This window comes from Emydura macquarii, unplaced genomic scaffold (assembly GCF_026122565.2).
Source record: "Emydura macquarii macquarii isolate MOO-44397 ecotype Brisbane River unplaced genomic scaffold, CSIRO-AGI_Emac_v2 contig_2409, whole genome shotgun sequence".
Classification (NCBI taxonomy): Eukaryota; Metazoa; Chordata; order Testudines; family Chelidae; genus Emydura; species Emydura macquarii.
Window position 1 is genome coordinate 1,892 of NW_027132546.1, and position 14,265 is coordinate 16,156.

At 54.3% G+C, this 14,265-nt stretch overlaps 1 protein-coding gene and 1 pseudogene across 1 annotated transcript; both read right to left on the reverse strand.

Annotated features, from left to right (window-relative positions):
- Positions 1-2,280: 2,280 nt before the first annotated feature.
- LOC137161925 (ribonuclease-like) lies at positions 2,281-2,691 on the reverse strand (annotated as a pseudogene).
- Positions 2,692-7,817: 5,126 nt separating this feature from the next.
- Positions 7,818-8,234, reverse strand: LOC137161926 (ribonuclease-like). The gene has a single exon (XM_067561417.1). It carries the CDS (start codon positions 8,232-8,234, stop codon positions 7,818-7,820), a length of 417 nt encoding a protein of 138 aa, XP_067417518.1.
- Positions 8,235-14,265: the final 6,031 nt, after the last annotated feature.

The window sequence follows — 14,265 nt, forward strand, 5'->3', positions numbered from 1 at the left end:
GGAGACGCTGGTCATAAAGCAGGAGCTGGCAGTGCTGAGATACTACCTCCTCGGTCGTCCCTTCATAGTCATCACAGACCTTGCACCCTCCGCTGTCTGGAACAAATGAAAGAGACCAACGCCCGACTGATGTGCTGGGACCTCGCCCTGCAGCCCTTTGCATTCAGCATCCAAAACTGCACAGGTAGGGACCATGCCAGCACCGATGCCCTGTCACGCCTAGGGGAAGGAGTGCAGCTCAACCCCGGAGACCGGGAGCTGGACATGAGGTGGGTTTATGTAGCAAGGCGCTGTGGCCTTCCTTAGAGCCTGGGCCGATGCCCCTGCTGGGCTGAGTCACCAGCGTACACCCAGCTTACTAGTTTCACCTCCAGTTTCTGCTCTCCTTAACTCCCAGCCCTTAGGCAGGTACACAGTTTACTGAACAAAGCACAGAGATTCAACTGGCAGCAAGTCGCCGTGTCAGGAAACAAAGGGTTACACTGAAAATAAAATCACAACCCACCTTCTAGAACCGAGACTTATCGAACTCGATACTTGCAGAGCAACGTCCTACCAGTGTTTTCCAGCCAGGCTTGGCTGCGATCTTTTGTTCATGAGACAAGTCACGCTGGCTGGTTGCCTCTTTTGTGTAGGATCCCGGTTGTTTATTTGAACCCCAGATCTTTCCTCATGCAGAGGGTAGCCATCCCCTACCCCCCCCGCTGGTGTTTTTTCCTGGACCCTCCTCTTTTGTAGGTTTTGCAATCTCTTCATCAGCACCCGGCTCAGAATGGAAATGGACCTGTTGGGAGGTATACAATGACCAGATCAGCAGACCAGTGTCTGTTCCCTCCTGCCTGAAAGGGACCTGTCCAAGATATGTCACCTCCTGGATCCCTGCCTGGAGAGAGTCATTTTCAACATGCACACCTAACTTCTCAAATGTTATCTATCCGCATGTTCCACAGTGATTCTGATGAGCAGGGGGATACTGGCTCCAGGTGCAGACCTCACATGCCATGCTTTAGTGAATTACTAGGCACCTGTCCACTCAAGGGGCTCCTGGTAGACCTTCATGGATCCCCTGTGCCAGTTGGTACCAAGAGTGGCCTGGATCAAAGGTTCAAATCCCACCTGAGACTAATCTCAACAGTTCCTCTTGTGGAGGGATTGGGGGTCCCAGTTGGACCAACCTTCAGCAATGATTTTGCGGGGGACAGAGATCAGGGTCCCTGCAGTTGAGTCTCTGACATTAGCCAGTCCCACCTGCTTTAGGGGAAGGAATTCCCTCGTCTCTCCCCCAAGAGGGGAATAACGGAAAAACTTGCTCAGAGGCAAAGTTTCTTCCTGACCTTCCTCCGTAAGTGACTGGCTCCTGCCCTGAAGTATGCAGGTTTGTACCGGTTGTGTCAGTTCCAGTTTTGGGCTGGGAGAGGGGTCTAGGGTGTTAGAAGAAAGGAGAAGGAGAATCAGGACTGCCATTTTGGGAGGGACGTGAGGTCCAGTGAGTTAGCCCAGGGTGGATGAAGACGTAGGACTCCTGGGTTCTTTCCTCTGCTCTCCGAGGGGAGTGGGGTGTCATGAGTTAGAGCAAGGGAGGCTGGGAATGGGGACTCCTGGTTTCTAATCCTGATCCTGGCAGGGGAGTGGTTTCAGGGGGTTAGAACAGAGCAGGTGAAGATTCAGGAGTCCCAGGGTTAATTCCCAGCTCTTGCTGGGCAGTGGGGTGTGGTGGGTGACAGCAGGGCCAGAGGTGGAAGTCAGGACTCCTGGGTTCTGTTCCCAAGGCTGGGGATATAGTTTGAGAGAGGGTTTGAAAGCACAGAGAATCTCAATGGACGACGACAACAACAACCTGTTTCCAGCACACGCGTGACGTGTTCAGTGTATTCTGGCCTTGCAGCCCCCCCACCTCACACAACCAGCCAGCCATTGCTTTGCAGGTATCAGGTTTATTGAGTTGTGACCATGCAGAGAAAGACAAAGGTTCAAATACGGGGAGGAGAACAGCGACAAGTGACACGTAACACGACGGGTGAGACCGGGGGGATATTTCTTAATGAAGGGACAGAGTTTGAGCTGGCCGTGGGTAGACGGCGCTAAGGGGGCAGAGGGTGAAGGGCGGGAAAGGGGCGACTATGCTGTAGGAGGGGTGCTAGGGGAGGAAACACCTGACCGATATGACTGGTGTTCAGAGGCGGGTGAGGAGCCGGGGGCGGTGTCGGATGTGGAAGGGACCGAGATGGATTAGAGGAAGAGGCAAGTTCCCCTGCCTGCCCTCCATGGTCAGGCTGGTTCCTAAACGCTCTTGACGAAGAGCACGGCAACCTCATGCAAGCAGGAGATGACGATTTTCGCCTTGGTGGCGGCACCGGTGTAGGAGAGGCTCCAGGGGTTAAACGTGCAGACAGAGATGCTGAAGGATTTGGTGCTCTCTTGCTGGCTGGGCCCAGCAGCCTTCCCATCCACGGTGCAGACTTTGTTGATGTTCTCCATGGTGTCGTGGATGAAGGTGTTGCTGTACGTCCAGTACAGCAGCCGCTCCCACATCAACTTATTGCAGTAGGCGTTGCCATTGGTGGCCACGGTCTTGGGATTGTCCACGTGATTTTTCCGGAACAGGTCATTCAGGGGGTTTCACAGGTCACCGCTGGCCAGGCAGGCGGCCAGCAGCAGCAGGACGGCAGGGCGGGGTCCCCTCGCAGCCATGGCTGTGTGTGTCGCTGGATCGTCCTGCCGTGGGGACAGAAGAGGGAGATGGATGGAGACAGTGCGAGGCAGGGACCGGCTCCCTCCATGGCACCTTCCCTCTCCTACCACGTTATCCCCCCAAAACGCCTCCCATTATTCCTGCCCATTGTGTGAGGGGCTGCCCCAAGCCCAGCTGCCATCACTGTTCCCTGGCCTCTATCCCGAGGTGGGGCTAGAACCCAGGAGTCCCGGCTCCCAGCCCCTCTGCTGCAACCACTAGCTCACGCTGCCTCCCGGTAAGAAGCCCGGCCATTGCTGCTCCACACGGCTCTGTTCTCTCCTCCCTCCCGGCTGCTGGAGCCTCCCGCAACTCACCCAAGTCCTTGTTCCTTCGCTGTCGTGGGAGCTGCACCTCACTCTGATCCTCCTTCCGTCCTGCAGCGTGTTATATAGAGCCCCGCCGGACGTGGAGGCAGAGGAGTGGGAGGGCAAAGCCAGTAAACAATTGGGGAAGGACGAATGCCTGATATCAGGCAATTAAACTATTGGGTAAGGACGATTTCCCCACATTGGGCAATTAAGAGCAGTGACCCAGCAGGCTGGGCAGGGGCAGGGAACACCCAGCACCAGTCCTGCCAACGACCTGGCCTCCAAAGAAACATCTGAGGGTGTGTCCAGCCAGCGAGTGAAGTTGCAATTGCAGCGCGGGTGGCAGAGACTGTCACGCTGGCTGGCTTGAGGGGGGGCATTTATTCTATTGTGTGACATCAGTATGTCAGAATCATCACGATTCATGTGAGAGATGCCATGTCGGGCACTGGTAGAAAGGGTAGATTGTGCTGAGTAAGATAATAACACTTGTGTTCACGTGTGATGTGTGAAATGGAAGTTATAGATATATTTGCGATATCTGTGTTTCAAGTTGTGCTGCCTGGGACACACCCTGGATAGGATGGCAGCAGGACAATAGCCTGCTTACTGGCCCATTAGGACACTCACGGATGCAAGGGGCCCAGGAAGAAACTAAAGGCAGACCTGAGGATTAACCGGTATTGGCCCATGTGACTCTGGACTCCATTTTAGTTCTTGTAACATGCCACAGGCCGCATGGCCAGGGCCAGAGGGTTTATAAAGCCAAGCCACAGAATCCATTTTGCCTCTGTTCCTGTCCAGTTACTACCACACACATACCTCTGGATCAATTAATTTGCAACTGAACTGAAGGACTCAGACCCATCCAGGTGTTGGATGTGAACCAGAGGGGACTATATAAGCTGTAACTCCACAATTTTCCCAGAAACTTGATGTATCTGGACTTTCAATCATTTCTATGTACCTGATTTGTTTTGACCCTTTAACATTTCTCTTATGGTTTGTTTCTTTCTTTTTACAATAAACCTTTAGTTTTAGTTACTAAAGGATTGGCTGGCCGCATGGGATTTTGGGTAAGATCCAAACTTATATTGATCTGGTACCGTGGCTGACCCCTTGGGGTCAGAGGGAACCTTTTTAGTAAAGAGCAGAGAGTTTAAATAACTAGTAACTTTACTGGACCTAGTGGCTGATTGGTAGCCAGAGACTGAAATGCAGTAAAGGGGGCTGTGTGCATTTGTGTACTGGCTTCTTGATAAGCAGTGTGGGGGAATCAGAAGCGCAGTTTGCGGCTGGTTGGGAAGTCTGGCTTCATTGTCACCCACCAGCGCTGGGAGATTCTGCTCTCCTTTTACAGCCTGCCCTGATCTTGGCATTTTCAGGTGGCTGCCCTGGGCACGGACAGGTCACAGTGACGTCCCAGCTTTATTCTTTCTGTTGTGGGGTCACAATGGGGGGTGGCAGAGTTCACCCTGGGGTAGCTGCCCCAGGACCAGCGTGCTGGGGACCCTGGGTACATGCTCTGGTTGCCAGCAACGCCAAAGCATAATTGTTTTGGGCCCGATAGGAATTCGTAACACGGGCCCCCTCCCACACACATACCACAGTCATTCATCCCATACTTACAAACTCATGAGTCATGACAATTTTTTTCCTCGTGGTAATGGGGGGTGCAACGTAGGCCGGGTGCCCCAGAACCTCTGCACCCCGGTAAATTGTACTCTTCCCCCTCCATTTGGGGCCCTGGTTGGCAGCCCGTGCTGCAGTCCATGCCACCGTGTCCCCACTGCAGTTGTTATCCGTGCGAGCTAGATGAAAGCTAGTGTAGCTATCTTTGACCTAGCTAGTCTGCTGCAGCCACACCTTCATTTGATGTGTAGATGCACCCTGAATCCTGATCCCCCTGGCACCTCCCTCATCCAGTCCTAGCCTGGAAATGCACGACTCTGCCGGTGCCGTTCAATCCTAATGTATAGCCACCTGCTATCCCAGCCCCGGGCTCCCAGCACCCTGCTCTGTCCCCGGCCCTCAGTGCTGACCTGGAGCTCCCTGCTGGTACCCCCAGACATCGGTCTGCCCAGTGGCATGGCCCATGCACCGGTAGCAATCCGTTTATTAAAGACACAGAAAAGGAGGGAAACCTGCTACCGTTCTGCATTTGAAATGTGCTCATGTCAGGTGGGTTTCTTAAATGACTTCTCTTCTTCCCTTTAGCAGGAGAGAGGGTTTTAGAAAGAACCCGCCTGGCCCCATCCCAAAGTGTCGTAAAACTTAGAGAGGTAACAATCACTTCCCTGCTATTCCTCCGCAAGGTAGTGGTAGACACGCCAACCCCTGAGTGTCTCCTTGGAACGTCCAGCCCCTGACCCGCCGGACACTTTCAATGGGCCTGGATTCGCTACGTCCAAGAAGCAGATCTTCCCCAGTGTAGCACGGCGCTGTGGCCTTCTGCGCAGCCTGGGCCCGAGGAAGGGCCATGACAGATCAGGACCCGACAGACCACAGACCCCGGGAGCAGAGGGGTGGGGCCAGGACAGGAAGTATAAAAGGCCGGTCTAGCCGCTCAGTCAGGGGAAGCCTCTGCCGAAGAAGGACGTGCCTTCCCCGAGGTTGTGGTCTGGGCCTGACTGCACCGACAGCAGCCTCCAAGGCCTGCCAGAGCTGCCGGGCCCTAGTGACGGGAAGGGCTACCGGACACCGCTGACTGGGAGGGACCTCCCGTGGCCGGCACTGACCTAGAAGAGCTGCCCCTCGCAAGGGACCCATCGGAGCTGCCTGAGCCCGGGGTGCCGGAGGACCCACCAGGACCCTGTGACCTGGAGGAGCTGCCATCCGCTGACGGCCCCAAGATGTTCCCCGACCGGCCGCCAGCGAGGGACCAGTGGGACGTCCTTTAGCCGTCTCCCCACTGACTTGGAGGAAGATCCCTGGCTCCAAGTACCCGGGTTCAGGGTGGGAGGAATTAGCCCAGGGGCAGCCGACTATACTTTGGCTGACTTTGTGGTCACACCAGAGTCACCGTGTTGTGGCTGGAGCCCTGCTGACCCAGTGTCAGAACCTCTCTAGCACTGATAGGGCCCTGGGCTGGGAAACAGTGGAGTCGGGTGGGCCTGCGTCCCTCTCCCCCCTCCTCCCTAGGCACCCCGGGAGTGCTTGTCTCCTCTGAACCTACTGCTACCCAGGATACGGAGGAGCGAGACCAGGCACGCCTTGCCAGCCCCGCCCGTCTCGGGACCAGGGGCTATGGACTCCTTAACGGCTCCGCCCCACCTGGGGACCGGGGGCTAAAGACTCGCAAGGCGCTAGCTTCTTGTTTTGCCTTAGAACAAGGCGCTGTGGCCTTCCCCGGAGCCTGGGCCTGAGAAAGGGTCGTGACGCCGCTGCCGGGCTGAGTCGCCAGCCTACACATGGTGGAGAATGCGGGCACACTTCACCCCCTGATGAAAGGGGGAGACTGTCCCCTAGGATGATCCATCGGCCATTAAAAGCCGGTGGCAGCCGGGACCATGGAGATGGAGAAATTCATGAAGGGGTGGGCTGACCACCAACAGCAACAGCTGCTCTGAACAGGCAAAGGTCACAGCTTCAAATCCCACCCGAGACCAATCTTGGCAGTTCCTCTTGTGGAGGGATCAGGGGTCCCAGCTGGACCAACCCAGCCTTCAGCAATGATTTTGGTGGGGACAGAGACCAGGGTCCCTCCAGCTCAGTCTCTGACATTAGCCAGTCCCACCTGCTTTAGGGGAAGGAATTTCCTCGTCTCTCCCCCAAGAGGAGAATAATGGAAAAACTTGCTCAGAGGCAAAGTTTCTTCCTGACCTTCCTCCGTTAGTGACTGGCTCCTGCCTTGAAGCATGAAGGTTTGTACCGGTTGTGTCAGTTCCAGTTTTGGGTTGGGAGAGGTGTCTAGGAGGTTAGAGGAAAGGAGAAGGAGAATCAGGACTGCCATTTTGTAAACCTGTCCGTGGGAGGGACGTGAGGTCCAGTGAGTTAGACCAGGGTGGATGAAGATGTAGGACTCCTGGATTCTTTCCTCTGCTCTCCGAGGGGAGTGGGGTGTCATGAGTTAGAGCAAGGGAGGCTGGGAATGTGGACTTCTGGTTTCTAGGCCTGATCCTGGCAGGGGAGTGGTTTCAGGGGGTTAGAACAGAGCAGGTGAAGATTCAGCAGTCCCAGGTTTAATTCCCAGCTCTTGCTGGGCAGTGGGGTGTGGTAGTGACAGCAGGGCCAGAGGTGGAAGTCAGGACTCCTGGGTTCTGTTCCCAGGGCTGGGGATATAGTTTGAGAGAGGGTTTGAAAGCACAGAGAATCTCAATGGATGACAACAACCCGTTTCCCGCACACGCGTGACGTGGTCAATGTATCATGCCCTTGCTATCCACCAAACTCACACAACCAGCCAGCCGTTGCTTTGCAGGTATCAGGTTTATTGAGTTGTGACCATGCAGAGAAAGACAAAGGTTCAAATACGGGGAGGAGAACAGTGACAAGTGACACGTAACACGACGGGTGAGACCGGGGGGATATTTCTTAATGAAGGGACAGAGTTTGAGCTGGCCGTGGGTAGACGGCGCTATGGGGGCAGAGGGTGAAGGGCGGGAAAGGGGCGACTATGCTGTAGGAGGCGTGCTAGGGGAGGAAACACCTGACCGATATGACCGGTGTTCAGAGGCGGGTGAGGAGCCGGGGGCGGTGTCGGATGTGGAAGGGACCGAGTCGGATTAGAGGAAGAGGCAAGTTCCCCTGCCTGCCCTCCATGGTCAGGCTGGTTCCTAAACGCTCTTGACGAAGAGCACGGCAACCTCATGCAAGCAGGAGATGACGATTTTCGCGGAGGAGCTGGCACCGGTGTAGGAGAGGCTCCAGGGCTTAAGCGTGCAGACGGTGATCTTGAAGGGACTGTTGCTCTCTTGCTGGCTGGGCCCGGCGGCCTTCCCGTCCGTGGTGCAGACTTTGTTGATGTTCTCGATGCTGTCGTGGATGAAGGTGTTGCTGAACTTCCAGTACAGCAGCCGCTCCCACATCAACTTATTGCAGTAGGCGTTGTCATTGGTGGCCACGGTCTTGGGATTGTCCACGTGATTTTTCCGGAACAGGTCATTCAGGGGGTTTGACAGGTCACCGCTGGCCAGGGCCAGGCAGGCGGCCAGCAGCAGCAGGGTGGCAGGGCGGGGTCCCCTCGCAGCCATGGCTGTGTGTGTCACTGGATCGTCCTGCCGTGGGGACAGAGGAGGGAGATGGATGGAGACAGTGCGAGGCAGGGACCGGCTCCCTCCATGGCACCTTCCCTCTCCTACCCCGTTTTCCCCCCAAATCGCCTCCCATTATTCCTGCCCATTGTGTGAGGGGCTGCCCCGAGCCCAGCTGCCATCACTGATCCCTGGCCTCTATCCGAGGTGGGGCTAGAACCCAGGAGTCCCGGCTCCCAGCCCCTCTGCTGCAACCACTAGCTCACGCTGCCTCCCGGTAAGAAGCCTGGCCATTGCTGCTCCACACGGCTCTGTTCTCTCCTCCCTCCCGGCTGCTGGAGCCTCCCGCAACTCACCCAAGTCCTTGTTCCTTCGCTGTCGTGGGAGCTGCACCTCACTCTGCTCCTCCTTCCGTCCTGCAGCGTGTTATATAGAGCCCCGCCGGACGTGGAGGCGGAGGAGTGGGAGGGCAAACCCAGTAAACTATTGGGTAAGGATGATTTCCTCATATCGGGCAATTAAGAGCAGTGACCCAGCAGGCTGGGCAGGGGCAGGGAACACCCACACCAGTCCTGCCAGAGACCTGGCCTCCAAAGAAAAATCTAAGGGTGTGTCCAGCCAGTGAGTGAAGGTGCGATTGCAGCGTGGGTGGCAGAGATGTCCCAGCTTTAGTCTTTCTGTTGTGGGTAACAAGGCAGTCGGCAGAGTTCACCCTTGGGTAGCTTCCCCAGTGCCAGCCTGCCAGGGACCCTGGGTACCTGCTGTGGTTGCCAGCCCGTGCTGCAGTCCATGCCACCATGTCTGCACTGCTGCTGTTACCCGTGCGAGCTAGATGAAAGCTAGTGTAGCTGTCTTAGACCCAGTTATCCTGCTGCAGCCACACCTTCATTTGATGTGTAGATGCACCCTGAATCCTGATCCCCCTGGCACCTTCCTAATCCAGTCCTTGCCTGGAAACACACGGCTCTGCCGGTGCCGTTCAATCCTAATGTATTGCCTCCTGCTATCCCAGCCCCGGGCTCCCGGCACCCTGCTCTGCCCACGGCCCTCAGTGTCAACCTAGAGCTCCCTGCTGTCCTAGGGGGTTTGGTGCCCACAGACGTCGGTCTACCGAGTGGCATGGTCCATGCACCGGTAGCAATCCTTTTATTAAAGAGACAGAAAACCTGCTACCGGAAACCTGCTACAGGAAACCTGCTACCGCTCTGCATTTCAAATGTGCTCAGGTCAGGTGGGTTTCTCAAATGACTTCTCTTGTTCCCTTTAGTTGGAGAGAGGGTTTTTAGAAGGAACCCACCTGCCCCCATCGCAAAGTGTCATAAAAATCAGAGAGGCAACAACTGTCCTTTTGGCGGAAAGGAGGAATTAGCTGGAGCTGTGGTTGTTAAAGTCCAGGTGAGAAAATGCAGATTCTTTCTTTGGTGCTGACACCTGTTTGCAACCTCACTGCTGAAGAAACACAGAGCCTGTGCATGTCCTGATCAACCCCTCCGAGACCTGGTAGACTGGGATCCGTGCAGGACATTGCTTTTATCTGAGCCTTCGGTTACTGCTTTACAGCAGTGCTGCAAAATATCCCGTGTTGTCCGGCTCAGCCAGAGTCTCATTAGCCAGAAGGGAAAAGGAGAGGGCTAGGAAAGAGACACAAATAAGGTGCAAAGAGGAAGATGGCAAAAAAAAACCTTGAGCACCGGGTCTCAGAGGCTGGGTGGATTGACTCAGATGTTCAGGCATGGGCCTGAGCCCGGAACTCTCCTCGCTCTCCGGGGCCTTGACCCAGGTTCTGAGATGCAGCACCATGCCAGGTGGGGGCTAGGGTATGGCCGGTGGAGGTGGCCGTACCACTTGGGTCCTCCTCTCTTTGGCCCCATCTGGGCCGGATGTCTCTCAGGATTAGAATGAAGGCGGCCCAGTGGTGTCATGATGGATTCTGTGTTCCCAGAAGGTGGCCAAGGTGGCAGCCGGGATGGTAAAACTCGCTCCTTCCCTTTCCCCTTGGTTAGTAATTGTTGCATTTCAATTTTTTTTTTTCCTAAAGTCGCCCCTTTAGGACCTCGAAAGGGGGTGTTGGGTGGAATAGCCCCACCGCCATTGTCCAGTTCCCCAGTTTACCAGGCAGAAACTGAAGGCAGTCCTTGCGTGATACCAGGGCACCTGTTTGTTCAGGCTCATTTAATTAGCCACGGTCTGCACCTTTTCCGGTTATTTGTGACTGGACATTGGGTAAAACATTTACTCCTCACAGCGGAGCTCAATGCAGGGGGAAATTTGTAGGCCCACTTCTTACAACAGCTCCCCTCCACGCACAACTCTGCTGCTGCCCTTCAGTCCTAAACTGCAACCCCCTGCAAAGTGTGACAGGGGCTACCGGAGGGTGGTAGAAGGGCGCTATGTTAGCCCAAGAATGATCAAGGCCCTGTTCCCCTAGCAGCTGCCCAAGGCTTCCTCCAGGCTAATCAGGGTCAGCTGAGGCCAGAGCCAGCTGAGACCAAGTAGGGTCAGCTGAGGCCAGAGCCAGCTGAGACCCATTAAGCACTGCCTGGGAGCAGATATAAGCTCCCTGCCAGCCAGGCAGTGTGCTCCTGGAGTTTGGAGGTCTGGAGGTCTGGAGAAGGAGAAGGAGAAGGAGAAGGAGAAGGAGAAGGAGAAGGAGAAGGAGAAGGAGAAGGAGAAGGAGAAGGAGAAGGAGAAGGAGAAGGAGAAGGAGAAGGAGAAGGAGAAGGAGAAGGAGAAGGAGAAGGAGAAGAAGAAGAAGAAGAACAGTGAGTGGCAGAAGCCAGAGGAAAGCAGGGGCTTGCCTGGTGGAGTGGCTACTTAGCCCCAACGGGGACCAGGGTAGGGAAGCAGCCCAGAGAAAAGACTTACACATTGCCTTAGAGCAGCAGCCAGCCACTGCTGTCAGCCAGGGTCTCTGGGCTGCTGTCCGAAGAAGAGGGCTGGCTCGGACCACCCCTACCCCAAATCTTAGAACCTAAGGACCCGAGGGCACTACTCGGCCTGCGAAGGCCTGAGGGAAGACTGAGCCGAAGAGAGACGGCCACCATCTTGAGACTGGTGGGAGCCCCAGGCGGCCATTTTGTGCCCACCACAGGGAAAAAGCGCTCGGCCCACAGGAGCACGAAGGCCACCCCATCACAAAAGGAACTAAAGGAATCGGACACCGTGAAAATTAGCAAGGGGCCTGGTCGTCTAAATCCCTTTGGTGATTTGAAGGTGGCGGACAGATCACACATACCCCTCAAGTGCTGTCATGACGCAAAGGGATGGTCGAGTTCAGGATCCTGACAAAAGGAAGAAAGGAGAGCAGCAGGATACGGACCATGGACTTCAGAAAAGCGGACTTTGATTCCCTCAGGGAACTGATGGGCAGACTCCCCTGGGAGACTAATATGAGGGGGAAAGGAGTCCAAGAGAGCTGGCTGTATTTTAAAGAGACCTTATTGCGGGCACGGGAGCAAACCATCCCGATGTGCAGAAAGAATAGCAAATTTGGCAGGCGTCCAGCTTGGCTTAACAAAGATGTCTTTGGGGAGCTGAAACACAAAAAAGAAGCTTACAAGAAGTGGAAGCTTGGACAGACGACTAGGAAGGATTATTAAAACACTGCTCGAACATGCAGGAGTGAAATCAGGAAGGCCAAAGCACAATTGGAGTTCCAGCTAACAAGGGACGTGAAGGGAAACAAGAAGGGTTTCTACAGGTATGTTACCAACAAGAGGAAGATTAGGGAAAGTGTGGGCCCCTTAGAGAATGAGGGAGGCGACCTAGTGACAGAGGATGTGAAGAAAGCTGAGGTACTCAATGCCTTTTTTGCCTCTGTCTTCACAGACAAGGTCAGCTCCCAGACTGCTGCACTGGGCGGCACAGAATGGGAAGGAGGTGAACATCCCGCAGTGCTGAAGGAACAGGTCCAAGACTATTTAGAAAGGCTGGACATACACAAGTCCATGGGGCCGGATGCAATACACCCGAGGGTGCTGAGGGAGTTGACTGATGTGATTTCAGAGCCATTGGCCATTATCTTTGAAAGCTCGTGGCAATTGGGGGAGGTCCCGGATGATTGAAAAAAGGCAAATCTAGTGCCCATCTTCAAGAAAGGGAGTAGAGAGGATCCAGGGAAGTACAGACCGGTCAGCCTCACCTCAATCCCTGGAAAAATCATGGAGCAAGTCCTCAAGAAATCCAATTTAAGGCACTTGGAAGAGAGGAGGGTGATCAGGAACAGTCAACATGGATTCACCAAGAGAAAGCCATGCTTGACCAACCTGATTCCTTTCTATGATGAGGTGACTGGCTCTGTGGATGTAGGGAAGGCGGTGGATGTGATATACCTTGACTTTAGCAAAGCTTTTGATACTGTCTCTCACAGTATTCTTATCAGCAAGTTAAAGAAGTATGGGTTGGATGAATGGACTATAAAATGGATAGAGAACTGGCTAGAGCATAGGGCTCAATGAGTAGTGATCAATGGCTCCATGTCTAGCTGGCAACCGGTCACAAGCGGAGTGCCCCAGGGGTCGGTGCTGGGGCCGGTTTTGTTCAACATCTTCATTAATGATCTGGAGGATGGGGTAGATTGCACCCTCAGCAAGTTTGCAGATGTCACTAAGGTGCAGGAGTGGTAGATACCCTGGAAGGTAGGGATAGGATACACAAGGACCTAAACAAACTGGAGGACTGGGCCAACAGAAATCTGATCAGGTTCAACAAAGACAAGTGCAGAGTTCTGCACTTAGGATGGAAGAATCCCATGCACAGCTATAGACTGGGGACCGACGAGCTAGGCAGCAGTTCTGCAGACAAGGACCTGGGGGTTACAGTGGATAAGAAGCTGGATATGAGTCAGCAGTGTGCCCTGGTTGCCAAGAAGGCTAATAGCATATTGGACTGCATTAGGAGGAGCATTGCCAGCAGATCACGGGAAGTGATTATTCCCCTCTATTCAGCATTGGTAAGGCTGCATTTGGAGTATTGTGTCCAGTTTTGGGCCCCCCACTACAGGAAGGGTGTGGAGAAGTTGGAGAGTGTCCAACGGAGGGCAACAAAAATGATGAGGGGGCTGGAGCACAGGACTTATGAGGAGAGGCTGAGGGAACTGGGCTTGTTTAGTCTGCAGAAGAGAAGAGTGAGGGGGGATTTGATAGCAGCCTTTAACTACCTGAAAGGAGGTTCCAGGGAGGATGGATCTAGGCTGTTCTCAGTGGTGGCAGATGACAGAACAAGGAGCAATGGTCTCAAGTTGCAGTGGGGGAGGTCTAGGTTGGACATTAGGAAAAACGTTTTCCCTAGGAGGGGGCTGAAGCACTGGAATGGGTTACCCAGGGAGGTGGTGGAATCTCCATCCTTAGAGGTTTTTAAGGCCCTGCTTGACTAAGCCCTGGCTGGGATGATTTAGCTGAGGTTAGTCCTGCTTTGAGCAGAGGGACTAGATACCTCCTGAGGTCCCTGCCAACCGTAATATTCTATGATTCTAAGCTACTTGATCAAACACCTCCAGTCTTGAACTCACAGCATCTGATTGCCACAACCAGCACGTGACAGACTGGGCTAGCAACAGGCATTTGCTGTCAGCAGAATGCCACAACATGGGAGCGATGTGATGACACACGTGAGACGTCCTGGCATCTAAGAAATGTGTTATTCTATTCTTGCCAGATAAGAGTGATTCTCTGAAGGAAGACGAGCTCCCACTGGGTGTCTGCCCTATTTGTGAGGGGCAGAAAGGTGCCCTTGGAATTTAAATAATGGATGAGAGAGAGGGAGATGGGGAAGGACAAAAGGAAAGAGAGAGGGAAACATTTGAACTAAGGGAACGCATGGAGACAGGGCTCTGACTGACACAAGTGAGGGGCACAACGATGCACAACACAAGCGCATCAGCAATAGACACAAAGACGTCCAAGGAAAACGAGGCCCGACAGATGCACCCGAGGAAGCAGGACATAGGAGCAAAACACACACGCACAAGAAACACAAACCTGAGACACACAAGAGTCACATAAGCAAGGGATTCAAATACACAGGATGCAAA